The sequence below is a fragment of the Aureococcus anophagefferens genome (assembly GCF_000186865.1).
Source record: "Aureococcus anophagefferens unplaced genomic scaffold AURANscaffold_26, whole genome shotgun sequence".
In the NCBI taxonomy this organism is placed as follows: Eukaryota; class Pelagophyceae; order Pelagomonadales; family Pelagomonadaceae; genus Aureococcus; species Aureococcus anophagefferens.
Genome location: NW_008705586.1, coordinates 19,471 through 45,347, shown reverse-complemented (window position 1 = coordinate 45,347; position 25,877 = coordinate 19,471). Strand labels below are relative to the sequence as shown.

The window sequence follows — 25,877 nt, the reverse complement described above, 5'->3', positions numbered from 1 at the left end:
TCGAGGCCCTGGCCATCCGCGAAGACCCAAAGCGCGGTGTCTATGTGGATGGGCTGTCTGAATGGGTTGTCCGCCAGCCCTCAGAAGTTTACGCGCTAATGGATCGCGCCAACCGCGTCCGTGCGACGGGCGCAACGAAAATGAACGACTTTTCCTCGCGGCAAGGAGCATAGTGCTTGATATATACATATTTCTTTACCTCTGTGTTGCGCATGCGCCAGACACCATAGGTCACATGCTGTCTTCATGGTCATCGTTGAGCACTCCGAGACTGTTTATGTGGACGAAGATGGCAGGGAAATGGCCCCCGACGAGTTTGCTCGAGCAATGCGATCAGCAGGTCTCAAGCGGGAGCAGGCCCTCGCACGCCTCGAGAATCGTGTTAAGCAGACATTTCGGCGCACCACAGCGTGGCAACCCGCGTAGACGGATTTACACGGGTCTCTAGGGTCGGCAAGCTAAATCTGGTAGATCTCGCTGGCAGTGAACGCGTCCGCGTGAGCGGCGCAACAGGCCAACGCCTGGAGGAATCGAAGAAGATTAACGCTTCCCTCTCTGCACTTGGAAACGTGTGGCCCAGCGACCCACGAGTGATTTGTGGCTCACGAACTTCAGCTCCTACAATCAGGTTATTGCCGCTCTATGCGAATCACAAAAAGGTGGCATGCGCAAGCATGTGCCATACCGTGACTGCTCGGCGAAGTGAAGTGCCTTAGGGGCAGAGTTATAAATATGCGCGCGAAAGTTTATTCTGTTCGTTCGTAGAAATCGCGTGCTTTTGTGTGAGAAGTTGTTCATCCACTAGATCTCTAGATATTTGTGGATTAACAATGATCTCTGGATTGTACACCTTTCAGGCGACTCGAAGCTCACCCGCCTCCTAGAAGACTCCCTTGGGGGGAACTGTCGCACGACCATGCTCGCGACCATATCGCCAGCGGCCGAGGCATCCTCAGAAACATTATCGACACTCAAGTTCGCAACTCGCGCCAAACGAGTTACCAATGCTCCGCGCCTAAATGAAGATCTTGATCAAGCCTCTCTTCTTCGAAAGTACGAGCGCGAGCTTCGTCGCCTTCGGGTGCGTGTCTGCAAACGCGCGATAAGAGTTCCGGGATACGAACTCTCTTATATGTAGGCCGAACTTGAGGAACGAAATCGGAATGTTGTCGACCAACGTCGGCTGTTGGAGCTCGAAGAGCGCCGTCGGCGCGCGGAGGAAGATAAGATGGCGGCTATACGCGCCCTTGAGGTACAAAGTCCTGCGTCGCAAGGCCATTGTTTAGTCCAGTGTCGAGTTGATCCAGGCACGGTCAAAGGAATTCATGCGCGAGAAGGAGCAGAAGCGTGGGCTTGAGGAGCAGATTATGAAGCTCACATCTCAGATGATAAGTACTGAAAGGCCAACCGGTGAGGATGTCGGCGATGGCGATGTCCGGCGCTCGATCACCGTTAAGAGTCAAGGGCGGACAAATACAGCCTCGGAGATTGATGACCGCCTTGCGGACCTGGAGCGCGAGCGTGAATGTATCGAGCACGACAAGGCTCAGGTCGAGAGGTATAAACAACTCCTTCTTAAGCAGCGTGACATAATGATTGCGCTCACACAACGCCTCAACGAGCGTGATGAGCAGATCATGGCGCTTCAAGATGAGCTTGATGCATACGACAAGAATCAAGCTGCGCTTGAAAATAAACTCGATGAAAAGACCGCGCTGTGTATCCATCTTCAGCGTGTTTCCCTGGAGGGGTCCTCTCAAGACCTCAGATCGGCGGACACCGCCAGTGTCACGATTGAGCTTCGGCGCGAGTTAGAGGCCGTTCACTTGGAAAAACATGCCCTTGAAAGACGACGGGAAAAGCCCCTACACGAAAGCGGGACCTCGAAGGTCAATAAACACACTGCTGGCGGAGACATGTCGCAGCGGCAGGGAGATAACAACAGCACACGAGTGTGTGAGCTCTCCAATCTCCTCGAATTTAGAGACAAGGAACGCAAGGCCGTACAGACTATCTTTGAAAAAAAGATTGCGGTCCTCATTGATAGCATTGCAACCACAATAGACGTGATTCCCAATAGCGCGCCGAAGGCTGCTGCCTTGAAGGACTTGAATGCGCTCATGCAACTCGCAGCGCGGCAATTAGTCGGATAGCCCTTTTCGTCATGCATCATCTCCTAGATACAGGGTATTTTATCCTAGGCGACTCGTACGAGCCTCTGTGGATGCTCTCAAGCAAGCAGACTCCTATTCAACTCCACTGCAGAAATAAAAAGTCTTGAGAAGCAGCAGAGGCTATTGTTGTGCAAGTCTTCTTCAGATTCCACACAGGCTACAGCCCCTGAATCAGCCCAATGGAGCGGCTTGCCAGACCACACGATCCCACAGTTGCAACTAGACCTGGGACATTAACTTGAAATCACCGGCGGCATTGGCTGTGAGCTTGTTTGAGCTTGAGAGCTAGCGAACGAATTGGTTCTCAGCGCAGGTTTGGGATTGGTGTTCTGAAATCGACAATCAGAGCTCGGCGGACAAGTATAAAAGGGGTTTAAGGTAAATCAATGACAAGCTGCCTTCTACGGCTACAACACGAATGTCGAACGTGGGAAATTCGACTCATTGCGGCCTGAAGTGGCCCTAGGTGAGGGTGCTCTGCTCTCGGGGCGGAATCAGGCCAGCCATCCGGTCGCGAGATCCCCCTCGATGACTCGCGAAACTTTGCTGGGGCCTTCCTTAGCTCCATCCGCCTGAGTTTGCCCACAGGGGGAGCACGGCCGCGTAGCGGTGGACGCGAGAAATCCAACTGGACTTAGTTCGCGACTAGGCGCCTGTAGGCGCCACCCGGGCCTGGGGAACCCAACGAAGATGAGTTCGCGGCTTGGCCCGCCTCTTAGTCGCCCTTAAGTACCCCGCGCCTGGCGCAGGCCTGGGAAACCCAACGAAGCTGAGTTTGCGACTTGGCCCCCCCACCTAGTCGCCCTTAAGAGCCCCGCGCCTGGCGCCATATCTGTCCAGGGGGGGGCGCAGGGCCCGTGGGGCGGCGGCGAGTGCGAAGCGGGGTCGGGTGGGGCCTCTTCCGGGCCGCTGCGTGTCAAAGGATTGTAAGGCCCTTCAACTAAGTACTACTAGTAGTACTAAGTAGATATTACTGCCCGCTTTCCCCTAGTAGCCTAGGGCCCCTAGCGCGGGCTCTCAGCCTGGTTAGCACCAAGGCAGCCTCCGCTAGATGCGAGATAAGAGAAACAGCGGAGGATACAGCGACGCGTATCCACCGCCGGCGACCAAAGACACTCAGTGTGCTACCTTACGGTAGCGCAGTCATTGTATAATCCTGTGCTGAGATCGAGCGGCCTTAGAACCGCACCTGTCTCTGATCTAAGTGTGGGTGCTAAGACCCCTGTTTCTAGTTCTGTTTCTGGTTCTTGGAAACCTGGCCTTTGAAGCCCCCATCAGAGTCTCCTGACTCCGATATGGCAATTTTGCAACTTCAAGATTTTACCATTTGGGGAAAATTCAATTTAAACTTCAACAAAGGGCATTGCGAGCGGAGGGAGGGACCCGAGCGAGCGAAGCGAGCGAGGGAAAAGAGACACAACCATTCAGGGGGCTGTTTTAAGTAGCGTCAGCGGATTAAAATGAAGTGTGCGTGAGACTCAAACGGCTTCAGCGGGGCGCGCAACGGCCCTACCGGCGATCCTGAACCATCGATAAGTGTGATTAGCTCGATCGCGGGAAATATTGCGGGGGGTATTCTCCGTATGCAGAAAAAAAGAGTCTCCTAGGCCCTGTTAGTTCACTTTTGGGAAAAAAGCGAAATCTAGAAGCGAAATCCGCCTCGATTCCGACTCTGCTCTGCGGCGGCGCACGCTATGATGGGTTGTCCAAACTCACTGGCACTAATTTCTTCTTTACCTGCAATTCCAGACTAGGACAGTACCAGCGGCTTTTAAAACCTGCTCCCGGCGTGGGCGCGAGTCGGAGGGGGTGGCGCGACGAGCACGATAATTCTTGTGCTTTGCGGCCCCACCCCATCAGTAAATGGGCGGCTGCGTGAAGTAAGTCACTAGATTAAGACTCGCCGACGGTAAATCAACTCCGTGTACATTAGTGTTCTTCCATGTGTTCAATCAAGTTGAGGACCTTGTTGGAATACCCGCATTCGTTGTCATACCATGATACAAGCTTAACGAAGTTGTCGGTTAGTGCGATGCCAGCTTTAGCATCGAAGATCGAAGTGTGCGCATCGCCAATAAAGTCACTTGAGACTACATCATCCTCGGTATAGGCAAGGATGCCCTTCATCGGACCCTCTGCGGCAGCCTTGACAGATGCCTTGATATCGTCATACGAGGCACCAGCTTGAAGCTTGCAAGTGAGATCAACCACTGAGACATTTGCAGTGGGAACGCGAAATGACATTCCCGTGAGTTTGCCGTCGAGAGTAGGGATTACCTTACCGACAGCCTTGGCTGCGCCTGTGCCCGAAGGAATTATGTTGTAGCAGGCGCCACGGCCACCGCGCCAGTCCTTTTGGGATGGACCGTCAACCGTCTGCTGCGTAGCAGTAACACTGTGTACAGTGGTCATCAGGCCTTCCTCGATTCCATATGTGTCGTTGATTACCTTGGCGAGGGGCGCAAGACAGTTGGTAGTGCAGGAGGCATTCGAAACAACGTTCATTGAAGATTCGTACTTATCGAGGTTGACACCGCACACAAACATAGGCGCGTCACCGGAAGGTGCAGAGATTACCACCTTCTTTGCTCCACCTTGGATGTGAACCCCAGCCGCCGCCGTCGATGTAAATACACCGGTCGACTCGACCACATAGTCTGCACCACAAGACGACCACTTGATGTTCGCCGGGTCACGTTCACCAAAAACCTGGATCTTCTCACCATCTACGATAATTGCATCCTCGGCCGCTTCCACGGTCCCCTTAAACTGCCCGTGAACGGTATCATACTTGAACATGTACCGCATGTAGTCAGTAGGGATGAACCTGCGACAGGCGAATCCTCCCACGGCATCCTCAGCCAAACTAATTGGGGCCACGCATTGCGCCGCGTACGCGCGGGTCATTCACCCCGACAATCTGGATTCGGGGGTTCTCTGCGGCAGCGCGCATGACGAGTCGGCCGATGCGCCCGAAACCATTGATTCCAACCTACCGAGCCGATCGATTTAAGTTTATTACTCGTGCTAGTACAGCTAATGAGGGGGGAGGAGGGGGGGGGGGACCTTGATAGACATGTCGGTTTCGGAGCGGAAGTCGCCGACGGAGGTTTTTCTGACGTCACTCTGTTTACCACGTGCGCACGCGTCTAAAATGCCTCTTAACATTCAGCGTATACAGGCCATCATGGACACAGGAGCCTCTCGCTGTTTTGCTAGGTTCGATAATAAGCATGTTCAAGATGGGCTCTACGTGCTTCGTTCTTCCAGACGCGTTTGACAACGAAAAGCAGAAAGCTTATAACTGGAGAGATAGAGAGTTTTGTATCTCCCTAGTGGCTCGCTGGTACAGAGCCACCCAATATCCTTCCCCTCCTTAATACTTTCTAACCCTGTTATAGTTGCCTCCCGCACTGTAATAGACGGAGAGTCTTCCTGGACCTAGTGAGGCAGATCCTCTGCCCGTTCGTCCAGTAGCCCCGGCCCCCGTATACTACGGCAGCTGAGGTGACGTGAGGATAACAGAGACGCCGGTGTACCGCCACTGCGTAACCTCGATAGCTCACCCTCACACGGCAGGGCAGCCCCACTAGGCTGCCTCCCCGTGTCGGGTTTTACTATCTCGCTAGGTTTGGGACCCAGCGCGCGGTCTCTCTGCGTAGACCTCACGCATTCTTTTCTTTCGCTTCGCGTTTGCGCCTTTTCCCCGCGCTCGATTGCAGGGGGAGAATGGATCCGAATCCGGAGCAACCTATGAACGACGAAGCTAGAGCTGCAGCCGCAGCAGCAGCTCAGGCAGCAGCGGCTGAAGTAGCAGCAATTACTGCTCTATCTTAAGTACTTCAACATCGACCCTAAATCTGCACTTTTTTTTACTGCACAATTTGAACAGCCGTAAACGCAACGATGTCATCTTCATCGCGTTCATTGATCCCGGCGCTGTTGTCCTACTATGCACGCCAAGGGCTCTGGGGGTGCGTGTGGGGGGGGGGGGGGTTGCCCAGAAGCCCTGAAAATGGCGTAGGCATCTGGAGCACGAGGCAAACAAGATGTTGGCCAAAGGGCTCTCGGACTCCAGCACTATAAATTGGTGGCGGGCGGTTGCTGTGGGATTTGTCGCGAGTAGCGGGTCTAGTGGGAAGAACCGTTTAGGTGAGGCCTTGAGGGAGCTGAGTTCTCTTAAGTCGAAACGGGATCTTGAGTTGCCTGCCATTGTTGCACTCCTATTTTTTCACAAGACTGCAGAACACGTTGATTACCAGGAGGTGGACGCGTTGTCTAGCCAAGCGACCAGCGAGGCAGAGCGTGCATCTGAACCCAGCCTCTTACTAGCAGCCCAGTTCCATTGGTATTCTGGTCTTCATAGCGTCGACGAGGAGCAAGCATGTGTGTGGCTCAATCAGTCTCGGAACCTACTGAAGCGGGCTTGCTGCTGTGTCCGATGTGAGGAATGCCTCAGAGTATGGCTTTAACGTGGCCAAATATACGCTCGCAGCCGTGTATATATGCCACTTGCCCTTGTAGGTACTGTCTTCTATTGATCAGGCCGCACAGACAGGGATGCAAAAGCAGGCACAAGTGCTATGGGCGTGGGTTGAGATATCATCTCCCAGTTCTTCACGTCAGGAGCTTGAGCAACGCCGCCAAGCTGTCAGACTCTTGGATGTTGCGACAGGCAGCACTGATATTTCGCCGAGGGACTTGGACAGTCTCATGGTATTCTGCGGAGTCTGCCTTCGTTGCTGCAATTTCTGAGAATTCAATGCCGACATATGCTGATGCAAATGAGTGAATACTTGCTCAGGCTCGCGCACGTTACTATGAAATGGCTAAGCAGTACCCCCGCGCGTTGGACTTCTTAAACCAAGCTGTTGCGCTACAGTCCTGGGCACCGGCACTATTAGAAAAAGCTAAAATCCTCACAACTCTGGGGGACTGGGACCAGGCTATGGAGATGATCCAGCGTGTTCTCCAGCAAAATGAGAGGTCCATGGAAGCTTTGCGTCTCAATGTTCTTATGCAGATGACACAAAAGGTAGACGAAGAGACAGCGGTGGCTCAGCTACAGTTGCTTTCAAAGTCCATGGAGCGCTACGAGGGTGTTAATGCAAAGCTCTTTTTTGAGACAGCGCGTTCTCTGAGCCGCGTGTCGGGCAAAAGAGCAAAGATATTGGGGTTATTGTCCCAATTTTGCGAAAAAGCAATTACATTAGATCCATCTAGGGCAGAGTATGTTGCAGAGCTGGCTCACGAGAAGGCCATGCTTGGTGATTATGCTGGCGCGATGGAGATGTACAGAGAGGCGGGGCGAAGTGATGAAACTAACCTCGCTGCACTGTATGGCACGATTTATTGCCAGGTTATGACTGGAGAACTGGAGGATGCAGAACAACAATTGGAATTCATAGCGGCGATTTCTGATTCCATCGACCAGTCGCCACAGTTGCCTTATCTCAAAGCACTGATTGCCTGGAGACGCAGTGGAGATGCAAGTGAGCATGTTCAGTTGCTTGAGCAAGCAGAAAAACTTCACTTTCGGGGATTGACAGATCGGAGTGTGTCGAGCATTTTCAACAACTTTTATGGGCTAGACCCAGACTTTCTGATTCAGCTCGCCAAGGAGTACCTTCAGCACTTGCGATTCCAGGATCCTTCGAGCGCCCGTGCACAATTGGGGTCAAGCCCCGCTGGGGCGGTCAATAGAGGTATCGAGATACTTGAGCGGGTTAGTGCGCAAGCCCCTGGGTTAATTGAGGCCCATTTGCTGGTGGCGCACGCGCGTCTTGCCGTAGGGCAATTAGAAGCGGCAACCCGAACTCTCAATCTCGCCCTAAGCCTTGACTCTCAATCTGCTGCGGCTCACCTCCTTATGGCTCGTCTAGCGCTCGCCCAGGACAACCACCGGGGTGCCTCCAACTCACTGGAACAAGCGATTGCATGTGACTTTCAGGTGCGCAAGGCCCCCTCATACGCCTTGGTCAAAGCCAGACTTTGTGCATACGAGGGCAATCACGACGAGGCTCTCAAAACTCTGCAGGAAGCACTACGGCTTCCGGGTGTTCGAGATGGCATCCCAGCAGGTGTCCCAGGGTCTGTTCCCCATGCAGAGCGTGCGGCAGTCTTCGTGGATCTTGCAGACATCCTCGCCACTCTCTCCCAATTCCACGAGGCGATGAGTATCTTAGCAGAGGCACAGGAAAGATTCCGAGGCACTTCTGAAGAAATCAGGGTCCTGATGTCCAATTCTTTACTTGCAATAAAACGCAACGACTTTGATGGTGCCATTCAGATGTTAAACGGGGTTCCGCAGTCGTCGCCTGCATATGTGCACGCCCAGCAGGCCAAGGCTAATTTTTACCTTAGCGTGAGACACGACAAGCGCGCTTACACACAATGTTTTCGGGACTTGGTTGGCTTCGACCCTAGTGCCCAGTCCTACGAGCGCCTTGGTGCTGCATACATGCATATCCAGGCCCCCGAAGCAGCCATTGAAGCCTACGAGCAAGCTCATAATCTCGACCCACGTGACGCATCACTTGCTGCTAAAATTGGCCGCGCTCTCATTTCTACGCATGACTATTTGAAAGCCACCGACTATTACGTTACAGCGTTACAGGCTCATGCAGATGATATCCATTTGAGGCACGATCTTGCCAGGCTATTTGTCAAGCTGAAAAAATATGGCAGCGCCGTTCAGGTCCTCACATACGCGCTAGAGCCAATGGGCACGTCGACCGAGCTTCCTAGGATGATTCGGGATGTCCAGTCCTTGCTCCTGCTCGCTGAGGTGTTTCTCCGTGCCGAAGAGAGCGAGGGTGATGAAGATGCCGAGGAGAACATGTTTGGCGCAGATCATTCTATTTCACAGACGCTTCTCCGAGCTCGTGATTTGCAGCGGACAGTTTTAGAGCGAACTCGGTCAACGATGGAACCTCCCGAGGTCTTGAACGAGCAGAAGAAAGTAATGGCCGAGACTTGTCGCAAGCTTGCCCTGTTTTACTTGAAAGAGGACAAACTTGAGCATAAGGCCATCGAGTCTTACCAGGAAGCGCTCAGAGCAGACAATGTCAATTACAGAGTCAGCCGAGTTTCAGTGTTTTGATCAGAAATATCCCCCGCACAATCAATATATTGCACAATTTCTATGATGGCACTCAATCAGGTAAATGAAGTCTGCATGCTCGAACTCGCAAGGCTCTGGCTCAAGCAGCAGCATCTTGATAATTGTGAACAACAATGTGCTGCCCTTCTAAGGGTGAATGCGAATCACGAGGAGTGCGCCATGCTTCTTGCTGACCTCCTCTTCCAGAAAAAGGATCATGATGCGGCTACCGCAAACTTCCTCAAGCTCCTGGAAAAGAAACCAAATAATTACTTAGCCCTCAGCAAATTAATTAAGCTGTTGCGCCGTGCTGGGAGGCTCGATGACGTTCCTCGATTTCTGAAACTTGCAGAATGCTCAAATGCTCGCGCGCTCTCTCACCCTGGTTTGAACTACTGCAAAGGTTTACACTGTCGATATACAAATGATGTTGTCGAAGCGGTGAAATTTTTTAACCTAGCCAGACGTGATGGTAAGTGGGGTGTTCTCGCCCTCATAAATATGATCGAACTTTACCTAAATCCAGATAATGAGACTCAGCGGGGTGCAGCGACTCAACCAAGCCTGTGTTTGTGCGACTTGAAACGTGATCATATCAGCAATATATATCCGCCCGAGCTTACCTTTTACTAGCTTTGGATTACAGGTGGGACGACAGCGTGGAGCTAGAACATAGTTCGGAGGCCGCGGCGGTTGCAGATCACCTCTTCAAGGAACTGAGGACATTCATTCTCCCTGATGAACTCGACCTCAAGATTCAAGTACTAGAAGCATACATCTTATTGGCGACTCGATCCAAATCCAAAATCGACCAGGCTATGCAAATATTCATTGATATTTTAGAAAAGGAGAAAGACTACCTCCCAGCTCTGCTAGGCATGTCTACGACTTTCATGCTCGAGAAATCTACAACCAAAGCGCGCAATGCACTCAAGCGTGTTGCAAAGATGCCATACTCACACGAGCTTGCAGATGACTTTGAAAGAGGCTATTTGCTGCTAGCTGATATTTACATCCAGAAATCCAAGTTCGATCTGAGCGAGGACCTTTGCAATCGCTGTCTAAAATATAACCTAAGCTGTGGGAGAGCCTGGGAGACCATGGGAGTCATCCGCGAGAAGGAGGCTTCGTATAAGGATGCTGCTGATATGTATGAAAAAGCAAACGAGCGAGTGGTCGAATGCTGATTTTCACTTCAATTTTCTGTTTTGTGCTGAGTTCGCAGTAGATAAAGAGGCATCAGTTTCTGTATATATATATATATTACCTAACAGAAACGGTGCTCTCCAAAACAATAGGCATGGCTCCTCGAGCACGAAGCCTCTGCGACAGTGGGATTTAAGCTTGCGTTTAATTATTTAAAGGCAAAAAGGCACGTTGAGGCAATAGACGTATGTAACAAGATCTTGAACCTTTACCCAGACTACCCAAAAATTCGCAAGGAGATCCTCGAAAAAGCCATGGAAGCCCTCCGCCCGTGAATCCGCCGTCGGCCTGCATATGTTCTTGGAATCTCGTGTTTTTTTTGCCTCCTGCGCTGCAGAAGCCGCTTCTACACTACGTCGCGCCAGCAACATGAGTTTCGAAAACTAGACTTTCCCTGTCCCTGAAAGCGCATCTCGGATAGAAGAGGACCCTGCTGCGGTGAATCAGGCTGGGTTTATTTAAACTGCTAGAAACGCCCTTCTCCGCCGACAAATGCAAGTCCGAGATGTCCAGGTCATAGCCAAATGTGGTGAGGGGGCCTACTATGGGGGCGCACTCCTTGCCCAGCTGGCCCATTCCCCTTCGCCATCTCCTAGGACACCCGGGCGACCTTGCCGTAGCTCCCCCGGGCATAGAGTGGCCTCCGCCCCAGCATAGGTTCTGCGACAAGTCAAGTAAAGAGCCACCAATACCCTAACAATAAGCAAAGGGCAGCCAATATCCTGACTAGTATTAAATGCTATCCCAGTGGAACCTACGATACTACTGGCAGCTTTCAAAGTTTCCAAGCGCGGTAGCATGCGTTGGACCTGCGGCACCTAGGTGCCGGAGGCGCATAGAGAGATAGAGTGGTTTCTACCCTCATCCTAGTGAACTGCACCTTGATGTACGAAATTACAGTGGAGACGGGAAAATTTTGTTGGATCGTGATTTGGGGAATGGGCGAAATCGTCGTATGAGGGATACCTCAGAGGAGCCAGGATACGCCTAGGATACCCGTAACGCAGTCTCACTCTGATCTGGGCTATGTTCCCGCTTTCGCGCTGTGAGCCACCGCGCTACACCTGCTAGCTGTGCGCAGCTACACCGCTGCAGGCCTGCGCGCAGGGCGCGCCGCCCGCAGCAGATCCACCGCTCGCGAGCGGCGGATAACCCCTGGAACCAGAGCGCGCGCCGCCGCAGAGCCCGGCGCCGCGCCGCGCTCCGGTCCAGGCTCCACCAGCGCCCGCGCGGACCGCGCGCGGCGCAGCGGCGAGGACAACAGCACCTCGCCTTCCTACAATGCCGCCGCGGACCCGCGCTGGCGCGGACGGCGGCGACGACGACGAGCCGACGCTCCTCAGTATCGTCGAGCTGAACAAGCTCTTCAAGGACGTCATCGTCTTCACGCCGCAGAGCGGCGTCCATGACGCCAACAAGGCCCTCTTCAGGGGCTGGACGCGGTCGATCATGCTCCACGCGCCCGTGCTCGAGATCGTCGGACGGCACGCCAAGGCCGACTTCGAGACCATCTACGACAGCGAGTGGGCCAAGATCAACCAGTCCGAGCGGCCGCAGGCCGAGCACATGCTCATGGATGATGATAGGTGGTCTAAATCACTACTATTGTAGGTGGTCTAAATCACTACTATTGTAATAGGGGGGGTCACTGAGCCCGGGCGCTCTCCGGGCTCCGCTCCGCCTCCGCTGGCGCCTGGTTTTTGGAGGCGTCCCTGGAGCGACTTCCCGGTTTAGTGGGGACGCGAAAATTGGGGGAACTGCGTCCTGCGGCGCCGTACGGCGAATGCGCCGGTTTGGGCTCCCCACTAAATCGCCCCGACCGGAATGGGTCACAGTGCCCTGCACTTGACGGACCAGGGAGCGTTTTGCGAGGGCTGGGCTGCCCCGTGTCGCCGCCCGTCGGCCCGGCTGTGCGCCTGCGGGCGTTTGGATTCGATTCCCCGCGCCTTGCGCCGGCCCGAGTGGCCGCAGCAACGGCAGCGCTGCTCGTCGGCGCCTAAAGCTCGCTCTGCAAGAGAGAGACTTTGCTGGGTCCTGATCCAAAACAGGTCACCAGCGTGCTGCTATTCGCCGCGTCGACGTCTCGACAGATTCGCGCGGTCTCAGAAGGTCCACGGAGAAGGGCAAGGGCACCACGGGCTACCACACGTGGCTCGAGGCGAACTACTCCAAGGCCTTCTACGTCGGCGAGTCCCGCCGCGGCGTCTCCGGCGGGCGCCAGGACCTCGAGTTCGAGGCGTCGATCGCCGTCTACGTGAACCGCCCCCACTACGCCAAGTTCCTGGAGGCCATCCTCGTGGACCCGCAGCACAGGAACATTCTCAAAACGTCCGCGCGTCCGCGACGCGCGTTCCGCGGAAAAGAACGGGCTCTTCTAGTACCATAACTTCGCTCAATTCGGACGGATCCGGACGAACCGAGAGTCGTCTTCGAATTCCTACGCGGGCTCCTCGGGATAGGCGCAGTCTCGGAGCTCGGCTCGTCGACGGCAAAAAGGGGCCCAACGGACGCCCTGCGACCTCCGCGACCCGGCGCGACCTGCGGGACGCGGGATTTCTGCGACCTGCGACCTGCGGGACGCCGCCGGGACGCCGCCGGGACGCGGCCGGGACGCGCGGAGGACTCCCGGAGGACGCGCCGACCTGCGGCGACCTGCGGGACGGCGACCTGCGGGACGAAGCGGGACCGGGGCAGGACCGAGGCGGGACTGAGCGGGACTGAGCGGGACGCGGGGAGGACGCTGCCGGGACGCGCCGGGACTGCGCCGGGACGGCGGCGGGACGCGGCCGGGACACCGCCGGGAGGACTGCGCGGGACTGAGGGAGGACTTTAGGCAGGACGGCCGGGCCGCAGGGCGTCCGTTGGGCCCCTGCAAAATCCCGGGCTTTCAGTGTCGCCCCCTAATTGTAAAATCTGGGTGTATCGTAACCGCGAATGCAATGTCATATCAAAGTAATTTTATGTTCATCTCCCTCGTCCAATGTTAACCTCCTTGAAGCTTGAGACGCACCGCCCGTGACATCCAATGAATCCCGCTTGGGGCATATTCGAAACACTCCCCCTTAAAAATTTTAGTGAGCCGCATATTTCGAGCTGTACCGTTGCTCCTGCGCAGCGAAAACGGCCACGACTGTTCACGGGAACAGCTGGGGGAGCAGTGAGAGCTTACGATTGCCGGGAGGGCTCCAAATTTGAAGTTCACGACTCAGCATCTGTCGAGGCAATCAAGAATAACGAGTCTCGAGGCCGAGGTTGCGTGTCACAGTTGGCAATATTCGATGCACAGGCAGTATTGGTTGCGGTCGTCGATGGTGTTTTAATTGCTTACGACTCTAACTCTTTGAGAGCGACTGCCCAAGTACAGAATGCTCAGGGTGTGTCATTCTTCTCAGCGCACGTACCGTCGCGTACTCTGGTACTCTTTCTCAAGAAAAAAGCTTTAGTATACTTTTGGCAACGGGGCGGTGGTTTAAAAGATGCAAAAAAAGAGTTTCTGCTGCCGGACACTCCCATTTCGGGATGTTGTGTGAGTGATATCTGCATGGTCGTGGCAAACAAGCGATCGTTTCACATTTTTAGAATTGACTTGCCAAATGACTGTGGCGAAACAAGCGTCTCTGCCAAAAAAAGAGGCGTCTTCAGCCTACGTGGTGGTAAAAGCCCTAAGGGAGCATGTGACGGGTCAACATCAGACTGGCCAATGCGAAAAATATTGGACGCACCGGGTGGTACAGGGGCACTCTTGATTATACCCGGGAGCCAGTCTTCACCGGGCAAAAAGCGGCTTATTGCATCATCACAGTCTCGTGGTATTCTCTATGGCATTCACGCTCTGACCACCTTCTTAGTATTGCCGTCCCTTCAGTTGCTCAACCCTCTGGAAGAGCGCATCACGTGGACGACAGCACCCATCATGCTCAAGTCCACGTCTGCGTTCATCGTTGGTCTTCTAGGAAACACATTGGAGGTTCGATCTGCAATCACTGCAGTATCCAAACGCGAACGTTGTTTCCTTAGGTTCATTTTATACCCTCGCTTGCGCTTGTTCAGAAGATTTCGCTGGAAGGAGGTTTTATTGCAACTACACTCTGTGGTGGAGTTCGTGATGAGCTAGCAGACGATTGTGAATCTAATACTGGAGACTTCTTGAACGTTACGGATATTTCTCCGGCATTGAAACCGCTTTCGAAGCTCGACGCCATGCGCAATATGAGCAATCAAACACGGTCTAGGAATTCTGGAGGCACCCCATCTCTGGATGATCTCTTCTGTTTAGGTGACACCGGGGGGTTTGTATTACGCATGACCTCTGTTGACGATCAAGTGCAAAATCTGTTGGACTCCGCGCAGTACGAGGATGCCCTTGCGCTTTGTGCATCATCAGCGCGGAAATTCCACGGCGACTCACGGCTGGTCGAGGAGCGATATGCTTACGCGCTATACAGCCGAGGTGACTTCGAAGGCGCGTCGCAGCACTGGCTTAATGCCGAGACTGCACCGCAAGCCGTGGCTGATCTCTTTCCGTCAATCCGGCCGCCTGAGTTGTCAACAAGATTGGGCCTGAGAAGTGACGACGGGGAATTCGCTGTCCTTGAAACTGTCTCGCGAGAGAAGCATCATGCACTGAGCTCAATGCCTCTCCTACGCGGTGCAAGCTTGAGCCGCGCTGCCGCTGCTATCGCATCATTCTTTGAGATCACACGACGGAGGCTAAATGCACGCAGCTCAGAGGGCAGCATGCTTGACTATAAAAACACCGAGACAGTCTGTGACCAACTCGCGCTTGTAGACACGATGCTGATTGCAGTATGGCTGCAGTGTTCACCACCACGGATCAAAGATGTCGTTGCCTTACTGCGGGACCCAGGTCAGCGATGTGAGCTTGAGTATGTCGCTCCCCTGCTAGCTGCAGGCGGGGCAGTATATGCAGAGCCGCTCCTGTGGCTGTACCGGAGCAAGCACGCCCACCAGCGAGCGTTAGCACTCCTTGTCGAGACTCGCTGTTGCGGGGACGTCAATGGGGCGTGGGATCGTGTCCAGTTCCTTCGCTGGAAGACAAGGTATTTACAGTGGCTCTGGTTTTCCGATGATCAGCGGAATACCAACCTCGCACTAGAACACGCCCCCTCTGTTTTTGCCGCTTCTCCAGCGCTTGGTCTTGCAGTCTTTACCGGCACCCTCGTAGATATCCAAGGCGATGAGGATCCACTCGAGGTACCCTTGAGTGTACGTACGGGCGGCGCAGGCGCAGTGCAGTGCGTGAAAGCAACAACGACTCTTCTCGTTGTTGTTTTTTCATTTTGATTCGGCTGTATCTTCATCTCATGATTGCTCAGGTGTTCCTGCTTATGATGTGGTTACTTGGATGAAAGATTTAAAATTGCGAGCTGTGCAAGCTGGAGAGAAATCTTCTGGTCCGAGCTTCTGGCAAGTGCCTCCTTGCTTGAGCTGCGAATTGGGGGCGGGGGGGTCGCTTGCATTGGATGATGGAGCGGCGGTGGCGTGCGTCTATCTCGAGTATCTTGTTTCTGCTGGCGAGGATTCGCCCATGTTACATAACGAACTTGGGTACCTTCTTCTTGACGGCCTTAAGCGTATAGGGGGCTCTGACCACGAGAGCAGTAGCATCTACAGGCAATGGCTCCGCACGTTCCTGATGAGATCCAAGAACTACGATGCGAAGGCACAGCTCTCCTGGCTCCCTGAAACTTTTCTTCACGAGAGGGCTTTGGTGCTGGCTCGAATGCAAAATCACAAAGCGGTGCTGAAAATCTATGCGATAAGCTTGAGAGATGACAAACTTGCAGAGGACTATTGCGAAAATATCTGGGGTGAAGCTACACAGTCCCGAGACACGCGTCTCGTTACCGAGCCTCACAACCCTGAAATTCTATCAAACACCGCATCAGATGTGTACACAACACTTGCGAATATTTATGCTTCACAACTTGTTATTCAACATTCCACTACCGATGCGACATTGCCTTGCGCAGTGGCTCTTGGCAAAGCGCTTGGCTTCATGCATCGCAATCTCAACCGACTGCACCCCGCAAAGGTATTAAATGCACTGCCCGTAGATTTGTCCCTGTCTTGCTATGCTAAATTCACCGAAGCTTTGATTCGTTCTTCAGAGTCTGAACGCCGTGCTGCCCTGGTTCAGCACAACCTGCGGAGAGTTGAGTTTGTAAATCTCAAGTATGAGCTCACACGGCAGCAGATTAAGCAGCAGTCGACGATGTCGGCTGTCCCTGAGCTCGCAAGCCTCGGGCGCGTGAAACGCTCCCTCACACCGGTTGTTTTGAGTGAGTGCACAGAAGGCGGAGAAGCCTACCACGTCTCTTGTACGCGACATGCGTTGGACTCGCATGTAGTTCTACAGTTTCACGTGACAAACAATGCGAGGGGGCAGCAATTGCAAAATGTACGTGTCCGTGTCGAGCCCCTTGGTGATGCCGACTTGTATGCTCATCATGCAGAAGTGCCGCTACAGATCCTCCCATTCGAGTCCACCGGCTCGTGCTATGTCGTGTTTCGCACCTACCCAGCAGTTGGGATTGTTTCGAGTCTGTTTGCATGCGAGCTTCGCTTTGTGGTCGTCGACCCTGGGGACCTGAACGTTTCTGGTGCTTACCTTGAGGAAATATTGCTCCAGAATCTCGAGCTTCCCGCTTCAGAGCTGTGAATGCGCAGTCTCTCAAAATTACTTTTATGGCATAATTCATGTTTCAGGTAGCGAGCGGGTTAGCAATTCGTCATATCCTCCCATCTAATATAACTGATGGTCATGATGGTCTTATCCGCGCCAGGACGCAAGGAGACCTCCATTCGCCTCCCAGGCCGAGTTGCTTGATGATGAGGGCCCGGCCCAGGCAACGACCGTCGGTCTCATTCGATCAACTAAACATGATCAGTTGAAACATTGACGGACAAAGCGTCCACACGGTGGCTTTATGGGCGGTTTCGCAGCGCAGTCTCCCTCTGATCTGGGCTATAGTGCCAGTGTCTACGCTCATCCTTCTAGCCCACCTTCGAGCCCGGCCTCTACAGCGCTTTCGCCGAGGGCACCCTGCAGCAAGGTCAGCTCGATCACTCCGATCTTCATCGGAGTCGCCTGGGGTTTCAAACTTGAAGATGGGCCTCACTAAATACCCGGGTACAGGCGCGAAGCGTGACGGTTTTGCAATTCGAGTTTCTAATCGCCCGTGCACGACCACATCGCCGCAGACGCTGGCGAACGCTGGTGGAATCGCGGCGGGTTCGTAATCGAAACCTTCGAAGCCGATACCCTGGTCTGGAGTCCAATTTTGACGGGCCCTTACAGCCGTAGCTTCCAGAGGATTACGGGGCGATCCGGGGCCCGAGGTGAATTTGCCTTGATGCACGCAGGTCATCCCGCAGATGCATGTTTGATGGCCTTTGGTAGTTTTGTATCTCAGGGTGAAGGCCGCCGGCGAGCGAGCCGAGATCAGACCAGGCGACCAGGTGAAATATATCTATTGCACCCCACCAAAGGAAATCAAGGGAGAATTATCAGTGAGATTAACAGGAAGGTAGATACAGGAGAATTTCCCGGGGTCCTTTTAAGCTACCTCGCTGAGCCTGGTGCTATCTGGCGCGTCGCTGTAGACACCAGCCCATTAGCTTCTTTTCTGGTCATGTAAAAAGTGAGGGTATTGCCGCTTAAACTTTGTGAGTTCAAGATGTTAGAGAGATAGAGAGGTTTCTACCCTCGTAGTGAGCTGCATCTGTGAACTGCTAACGAGATAGTAAACTCCGACACGGGGAGGCAGCCTAGTGGGGCTGCCCTGCCGTGTGAGGGTGAACTATCGAGGTTACGCAGTGGCGGTACACCGGCGTCTCTGTTATCCTCACGTCACCTCAGCTGCCGTAGTATACGGGGGCCGGGGCTACTGGACGAACGGGCAGAGGATCTGCCTCACTAGGTCCAGGAAGACTCTCCGTCTATTACAGTGCGGAAGCAACTATAACAGGGTTAGAAAGTATTAAGAAAAGGGGAAGGATATTGGGTGGCTCTGTACCAGCGAGCCACTAGGGAGATACAAAACTCTCTATCTCTCTACTCCCCCTGGATCGTAAGCCAATAATGAAGATCCATGTAGAGTATTTTGTTCTCAAAAGCTTCGAGCATATAGCACATGATATAGGATTGCGCCACAAGCTAATAGTTCCACTACAAGAGACAAGCGCGACCGGTCTGCAAACGAGCCGCCAAGTACTACAGACGAAGGGGCCGTATTAACTGTAGTCTGACAGGAAGGAATAGGTGGCGATAGTCCACGACGACGGTGATCTTGCACCAGTCTGGTGGCCCTGTTTGCCATTCCTTGTTTGTAAGGCATCTTCGCAATATTTAGCTTAGCATGAGAAGACTGAGGAGGGCTGTCAGGAACATCATGTTCGGGGACGCTTAAGTCTGCAGGACCATCACCGCAAAGGCTGTATTCCTGTGGGTTCAGCAATGAAGTTGAGTGTGACGATACAAATGCGGTGTCTGTCTGGTTAGCGCCACAGCGGCGTGCCAGAGAGCACCAGGCCCAGCGAGGTTGCACAGTCGCCGGACAGCGCACCTGCTGGATAGTAGTTGGCTACTTTATTCCGAGAGTCTCCACGGTTTATGCCGCGGCTGGGGGAAATTGCGGGGCTGCACGCTAGCTCGCGGTGTCCCCCTCTAATCCCACAACGTGAATTCAAAAAAATGGACTCGACTACACTAGGCAGACTTAGCACGGTTCCCCACAGACCAATGGCTAGCGAGATCACACGTAGAGTCTAAAGACGATGGAGGAAGAAGATCGCAATCGCACCTGAATATAGAAGTGGTCCTGGTTTGGGTATTGGTTGATCATAACTTGTCATCTGCACTCTCCCACAATACGAATTGTCTACGGACTGAGTGAAGCAGACCACCGACAGGCGCCCTCTAGAACAATGCGCGTACTGAATTCAGGCGACTTCAGAGTTCTGCGACTTCAGAGTTCTGCGGCCCCGTTTTTTTACGCCCGGCTCTTCCACGGATGTATACTGTGCCAGATCGCTGCTTAACCGAACATATGCGCATTAATAAAACGATCTTCTTCCAAGATCTGATTAGAAATTTCGGAAGACATCTTGATTACCGCGATACCTGAAATGAATCGATCATCACGAAAAGGTTCCACGGGCCTACTTTGGGATGCTTTCTTCATCACGAATGATGTCTATGTTTGAGGTGTCTTTCGCGTCCTTCACAGGTGGTTGATATGGAGTCGTGCCGCTCCGAGCAGAAAGTGCAGTCCACTCAAATTTGGTAGCCTGAAACCATGTGGACCCAGGTACAGCGGAAAGGCCATCCTTTAAATTCCCCAGGCGTCGTGCAGGGTTGACCTCTAGCATCCCTTTGATAAGCATTTGGGCATCTGCATCCATACCCATCGGAAAGCGTAGTTTTGAATTAGCCTGCAGAGAAACTCGTAACCATGATGCCCGATGATGCAGTATGAGAACCTGTACAATAGCACGGAAAATTTGCTGTTGGTCGTCATGGACAAACCTGAGTGGAGAGGAATTAGCTTTTGATTCTTCTGAGATGGTGGTGCGCGGGTCCAGGCGGGGTGCGTCCACACAAAAGCTCGTATGTAAGGCACCCCAAGGCCCAGCAATCCACACCTTTGTCGTGTCCCTTCGATAGGAGAATTTCAGGAGCAATGTACCTTCAAACGTGGCTCCAGACTAAACTCGAGTGGATATATCAGAGACGCTGATGGTTCCCAAGAACTGAGACTCTTACTCTGGTGTTCCACAAAGAGTGAACGTTTGCAACATCTCTTTGCCTTTTTTAAAGTACGGAATCCTCTTTGCAAACCCAAAGTCAATCATCTTGAGGTATCCACCAGAGTCCATCAACAAATTTTCTGGCTTCAAGTCACGATATGCCACACCCTTGTTGTGCACATAGTGCAGTGCCGATGTTACACAAGCCTAGGGCATGAAGTTTGGCTTTGGAGGAAGAAAGAGCACACCCCGCTACCCTGCAGCATAGAATTGAGCCGCATTTGTCGTCAAGCCACCAAGGGCCGACCGCGTGATCAAATGCTTCTTTTCATATATGTACTGCCAAAGTTCACCTCCTTGGATGAGTTCCATCAGCAAAAAAAGTTCATCCGGGCTCTGATACGAGGTGTGTAACTTCAGAACAAATGTGGATGCACACTCGTAAAGAAGGTCACGCTCAGCAATGACATTTTTCTCTTGCTGCTGTTTTACCACTTGCACCTTCGACATACACTTGAGCGTGTACCTGTTTTTAAGCTTTTCAAACCCCGTCATATTCGCGCCAAACTCCGAATTAATTAGTGACACGCCTCCAGTTTGTGGATGTTCCACGAGCTTGACCCTACCAAATGTACCTTGACCGAGCAAACGGCAGACCTTGAGTTCTGCTAGCAGAGGCTCACTTTCGGTCCCTATGCGTGCGCAACCTTTCAGATGATCTCGACTGCAGCATAGCAGGCACCGACTGAAGACCAATCAAAGCTCCACTTCCAGAACATTTCGACCTGGTAATTTTCTGTCGACGTCGCATTTCCTCCTCAAACTTTCCAGCTGTTCCAGCCGTGTTTATGAGTAGAGATTCAAACTTTTTTCGCTCTAGAGTGTAGCACACAACATCATCGGTTGCGTAAACAGATGCACTTCGAGGAGCACCATCAATAAGTGCACGCTCGCCGAAGTAGTCTCCTGATTGAAGCTGCCCAATGCTCACCCCATCTCTGCTCACTTCAGCAGTACCCGTTTGCAAGACATAAAAGGTGGTCCCTTTCTTCCCTTCCTTGATTATTGGTGTACTTCGAACAAATTTCTCTGAGTGCATTGCATTTACTATTGAATCTAACTCTGCATCTGTTAATTCAGAAAAAAGCTCGATAGAACGTAGCACATGAAGGCACGAATGCGCTTGTAGGATGCTCTTCAGAGGACCAAGGAGCTTAACAAAGTGAGCTCTATCAAGCGTAAGGCAGTGAACCTCACCTTTGGCTATGACTGTCGCATGCCTTGGGGAATTGTCCATGAGCGCCATTTCCCCGAAACAATCCGGCGATGTGAGAGTCGCTAGCTCTTCTTGTTCACCGCGTGTGTTCACTCGAGTGCCTGCGTTTTCAAAGTTTGAAAGATGAAGTCGATGCTCATCAAACACTGCCTCGAATACAAGTAACGGAGCCGGACTCGATGATATAAAACGCATCTCCCTCATCCCCTTGTCGTATTATCTTAGCACCGTCTTTAAATTTGATGAGCTCAAGCGATTTTACCAGCGCGGTGAGTTTGCGCGAATCCAGCGTCTTCAAGAGCGGCACTTCCTTCACGCACGCCAAGTGTGCGCGTTCGCCTTTCATGAGAATAGTAGTTCGAAAGTAGGTCAAAGGTAATTACGCTGCTGCAGTCTCACGGGCCCCAGCCTGTTCGCGAAGTACATGACGAAACGACCCCACGTCAAGGCTGTACAGATCGCTCTCCTCAGTTGTTCGTACTGTTGCTGCCCGGGGGGCGTTATACACCAGCGCAAGTTCACCAAAACATCCAGTATCAAAGTATTCGGCGAGAAGTTTCCCATCTACAAGAACCTAGTCTTCCAAATATGATATATATATGACCGTATATCGAGACTCTCAAGCTGTGCCTGGCAATGCCCACTTACAAGGACGTAAAGGTGTTTTCCAATATCACCTTGCCGAATGACATCCTCGTTCCCGCTGAACTTGAGCGGTTTCATGACCTAGCCAGCAAGTTAATGCCATTGACTCTAGTGCGTTCCCCTGCACCTCAACAACATTATCGAGCTGCCCAGTGGCCAGCTCACTAAATAAATAATTGCGAGAGAGGATCTTTCTTAAACGAGCTGCCTCATCCGCACTCTTGGGAACCACCTATGCTCTCTTGGTCCAGGAAACTTGCTGCTATGCTCAACTCGCCACTTTTTCGAAGTCTTCTTGAACGGCCGTTTTAATAGCTCCACGCTTCTTTAAGCCTAGGAACTGCATGACGTACGCTGCAATCACTGGAGACGTATATGGAGGTATATGAATGGCGAGGCGTGACAGCCCCTTGGCAATCGTTGGTAAGCTGGATTCAGAAATGTTAGGTGAATTGTACCAGGCTCCACTTAATATAGATCCGGATTTCCGTCCACTTGGCCTTTCGTATCTCCCACTAGCGTGAGCTAAAGGAAGCAGAGTAAACTCCTCCCTCAAGGGGGGGGCTGAGCTCAATTCAGTTAAGAGTGCCGGAATGAAGGCCGACGGACCGCGCTTGGGTGGCGCAGCCACCTCAGCAGGGACGGAGGAGGGTAGGGCAGGGCGGGTGTTTTATTTGTAGGATACATATCTGGATTTCCATGACGTTGCCCCTTTTCTTTCTTACTCACTTAACTCCAGCGATTGAGGACAGAGAGCCCCGATCGGAGAGTGGTCTGCCTACTTGAGTAGGGAGTCTACTAACTAATTATTACCATACCCTAGTCAGGAGTCAGGCTGAGGGCAAATTACCTTCCATAGAAGTCAGAGTTGCGCTATGGTTTCGGAGGTCCCGTTTTCTGATGATCGGGCTACGATTTAATCTAAGAGCGACCTGCGCGGCCCCCGTACTGCCAGATGGCGCATGATTTAATATGCCATCATGGTGTTTTTGGACCAACCATCGCCAATGTTGACGAAATTCAATGGCTATGGTTGATTTTAAATGGAATTAAATCGGCGCGCAGGTTGCCGGCGCCGGCCAGCCTCCGGCGTCCCTTCTAGCCGACGTAGATTAAATAATCCAGCGCGACGGCGCTGTGATTATTTCGCAGGGACACCGGCGTCGGCAGATCGATTTGTCTCCCCTTGAAGTGCTAGTCTGTGGTCTAAACTCACTAACTCGTTACCGGAAACATATTGTATTGCCGTAAATGCAAATTCCGTCCACTTGGCCTTTCGTATCTCCCACTAAAGGAAGCAAGGTAACTCCTCCCTCGAAGGGAGGCTGAGCTCAATTAAACTAAGAATGCCAGAATGAAGGCCGACGGACCGCGCCGCACCATCATCCCCATAATTTACATTACGCTGCTCCACTACCGTCGCGACGTCACACTATGGAGATGGCACTGACCCTCCCCTATCGTGGACTTCAATGTCCGCTGTTACTTTGGGCTATTTCACCCTAAAGCGACTAGGCTCATTAGGCTGAAGTTGCGCCCCGGCCGAGGATTCTAAGTGACCCCCCGGCCTGGGCCCATGGTAAACAGGCTTGTTTAGGGTCGTCTAAGGACACCCCAGACCGCACTTACGAGGGGTTGCCCGGACGTAGTCTGACCACTGGGCTTTGTCACGACCGGTAGTCTAGAAGAACAGAGTACCATGCATCGTCTGCCCCTGTCAGCTCAGTAGGACAATCTGATCTGTCCCACTGCTTGAACAAGCGCAACTTGAAGACACGTGAGGGTTCTTCGTACTATGTTTGAACGGTATTGCCCCCGTCCCGACAGCTGTTCAAGAAACTTTCCGAGCTGACCTTGCCGCAGACAAACATCGGAGACCCTGGTAACCAGGACCCGAGTTCATATTGCTGCTTATATACACATGACAGAGCCCAATTCTTCTCCCAATTCTTCTCCCTGCGTGGTCTACATTGCGCTACAGGATGATCATTCCAGCCTCCCAATGCTCAATGTCGCTCGATATCATTGACCAACAGGTTTCGTGTCGACTGAGGCCAGGAGCCGATCCATATTGTCGATCTGGCGTTGCGTCGTGACTTCTTTTGTTAGTGTAGCACCAGGTTCCTCACCCAGGGGATCGTGAATTAACCTCAGGTTTGGTGAAAGCTTCAATGAATTGCAACCTCCACGATCGTCGCCCACTATAAGGATCGGATCCCGCTGGTTAAAGACCACGTGTGTGAGTTTTGCACGCTTTACAACTTTTTGCTCACAAAGCGGCTCATGCTTGTTTTCTGCAAGATCAAATACATGCACCTTCCCATCAGACGTCACAGCGGCGAACACGGTTGCCGAGTAAGGAGACCAAGCGACATCGCCAACCGCATTCCCCAAGTCAAAAGACATGATGGCCGTAGGAATGTTGTGGTCCCAAAGCTTGACAGTCCAATCGGCCGAGCATGATATGAACACTCGAGGGTGAAACGGGTTCCATCGAATCGTGTACACCGCCATGTGATGACCGAGGTAAGTCTCGAGGTATTGACCTGAATACGCTTTTGAACACTTATGAATTTTTCCCTCCTCTGTGCCGACAATAAAGAGGTGCTCGGAGACGCGATTGAAGTCAAAGCAACAACCGCCTGCTAGACCAGATAAAAGTGTTTCCTCCGGATCATCCTTCGATGTGCTGACCAATTTAAGCTGCATTACTGGTTCCATTTTTAATTCGTTTTTTGACATGGTCCAATTGGCAACACGACCGTCTGAAGAAATGGAGAAGAAATTCAGCTCCTTGGCAAGATCCTCTATCTGCCATTGCACTTGCCACACCGGGTCAGTGTGCTTCCCCGTCTTGATTGAAGACGCGTAGATTGGCCGGTTGCCTTTGTGTCTCACATCGTATACCATAACAATACCATCATAGCAACCGACTGCGAGTAGCGAACAGTGCTCTGGGTGAAAGTTCAGACACATGACCCCACTTTCTGTTGTAAAGGTATACTCGGGATAGCTCGTATTCTTCAAGGAAAAGCAACACACCATACCACTTCCTTGGCGCATGAAGTCGTAGGAACCATATCCGACGGAAAAGAGATCAGGGTACTTCGGATTCCATGCCAACGCAGTTACTTGCTTGCGCTTCGATCGCTCCGTGTGGAAGCGCCAGAGAGGTAGAAGAGACCCTTCGCCATCGCGGAAGGCATCTGACGCATCCTCCCAGTATTTAAAGTCCTGAAATATCTCATCATCTGCGTTCTGGTTCACCATGCGCTCCAGGATCTTTAGTGCATTGCCCATGCGCTGAGAGTGTACCATGTCATCCTCCTTCGAACCACTGGTATTCTGCGGCCCGCTGTTCGTGGTATTGCCCGAATTAGATTTCTTTTTCTCTTGGTTTTTGAGCAATTCCTGCTCGGCCACCTGCATAGCATAGTCGCTCATGTATCTGTCATAGATTTCCCATTGTGAAACTGTCCCAGAAAAGTTGACCACAGCGGGGGGTTTTGTAGAGATGCAACGTTCTCTTAAAGGGTTGTTGAAGGTTTGGGCCGCTCTTTCTGAATAATTGAACTGGTTTTTCCTGTTTTCGAATAAATCATCCTCATCTTCATCTTTTCCGTGTTCTTCGACGATCAGCTTTTTTGCTTCTGCCAGGTCTTCTTTGTATTTGAGGTAGTAAGTTGCCTGTTCTTTTGCCTCG

At 52.5% G+C, this 25,877-nt stretch overlaps 5 protein-coding genes across 5 annotated transcripts in view; 3 read left to right on the top strand and 2 right to left on the bottom strand.

Annotated features, from left to right (window-relative positions):
- Window positions 1–2,936, top strand: AURANDRAFT_38747 (hypothetical protein; the record flags this gene model as incomplete). Its single annotated transcript, XM_009042127.1, has 8 exons — window positions 1–160; window positions 231–398; window positions 449–569; window positions 629–686; window positions 858–1,081; window positions 1,139–1,252; window positions 1,308–2,122; window positions 2,202–2,936. 8 exons carry the CDS (start codon window positions 99–101, stop codon window positions 2,269–2,271), a joined length of 1,632 nt encoding a protein of 543 aa, XP_009040375.1.
- Window positions 2,937–3,891: 955 nt separating this feature from the next.
- AURANDRAFT_70352 (hypothetical protein) lies at window positions 3,892–5,409 on the bottom strand (the record flags this gene model as incomplete). Its single annotated transcript, XM_009042030.1, has 4 exons — window positions 3,892–5,030; window positions 5,071–5,166; window positions 5,241–5,323; window positions 5,383–5,409. 3 exons carry the CDS (start codon window positions 5,250–5,252, stop codon window positions 4,104–4,106), a joined length of 1,035 nt encoding a protein of 344 aa, XP_009040278.1.
- Window positions 5,410–6,223: 814 nt separating this feature from the next.
- Window positions 6,224–11,177, top strand: TPR3 (hypothetical protein; the record flags this gene model as incomplete). The annotated part of the gene is made up of 6 exons (XM_009042128.1): window positions 6,224–6,562; window positions 6,729–6,839; window positions 6,979–9,240; window positions 9,337–9,820; window positions 9,895–10,448; window positions 10,575–11,177. 6 exons carry the CDS (start codon window positions 6,224–6,226, stop codon window positions 10,755–10,757), a joined length of 3,933 nt encoding a protein of 1,310 aa, XP_009040376.1.
- A 586-nt stretch (window positions 11,178–11,763) lies between these two features.
- Window positions 11,764–18,258, top strand: AURANDRAFT_72369 (hypothetical protein; the record flags this gene model as incomplete). The annotated part of the gene is made up of 5 exons (XM_009042129.1): window positions 11,764–12,068; window positions 12,589–12,810; window positions 13,558–14,449; window positions 14,500–15,712; window positions 15,819–18,258. 5 exons carry the CDS (start codon window positions 11,764–11,766, stop codon window positions 17,162–17,164), a joined length of 3,978 nt encoding a protein of 1,325 aa, XP_009040377.1.
- Window positions 18,259–19,259: 1,001 nt separating this feature from the next.
- Window positions 19,260–25,877, bottom strand: part of AURANDRAFT_72367 (hypothetical protein) — a gene marked incomplete at both ends in the record, with an annotated part of 8,040 nt that continues 1,422 nt past the window's right edge. The window contains 14 exons of the mRNA XM_009042029.1: window positions 19,260–19,307; window positions 19,472–19,586; window positions 19,670–20,032; window positions 20,510–20,779; window positions 20,937–21,630; window positions 21,677–21,868; window positions 21,929–22,103; window positions 22,160–22,255; window positions 22,455–22,602; window positions 22,904–22,952; window positions 23,174–23,201; window positions 23,676–23,742; window positions 23,846–23,967; window positions 24,209–25,757. Coding sequence (XP_009040277.1) covers window positions 19,260–19,307; window positions 19,472–19,586; window positions 19,670–20,032; window positions 20,510–20,779; window positions 20,937–21,630; window positions 21,677–21,868; window positions 21,929–22,103; window positions 22,160–22,255; window positions 22,455–22,602; window positions 22,904–22,952; window positions 23,174–23,201; window positions 23,676–23,742; window positions 23,846–23,967; window positions 24,209–25,757 — 3,916 coding nt within the window. The remainder of the gene's footprint in view (window positions 19,308–19,471; window positions 19,587–19,669; window positions 20,033–20,509; window positions 20,780–20,936; window positions 21,631–21,676; window positions 21,869–21,928; window positions 22,104–22,159; window positions 22,256–22,454; window positions 22,603–22,903; window positions 22,953–23,173; window positions 23,202–23,675; window positions 23,743–23,845; window positions 23,968–24,208; window positions 25,758–25,877) is intronic.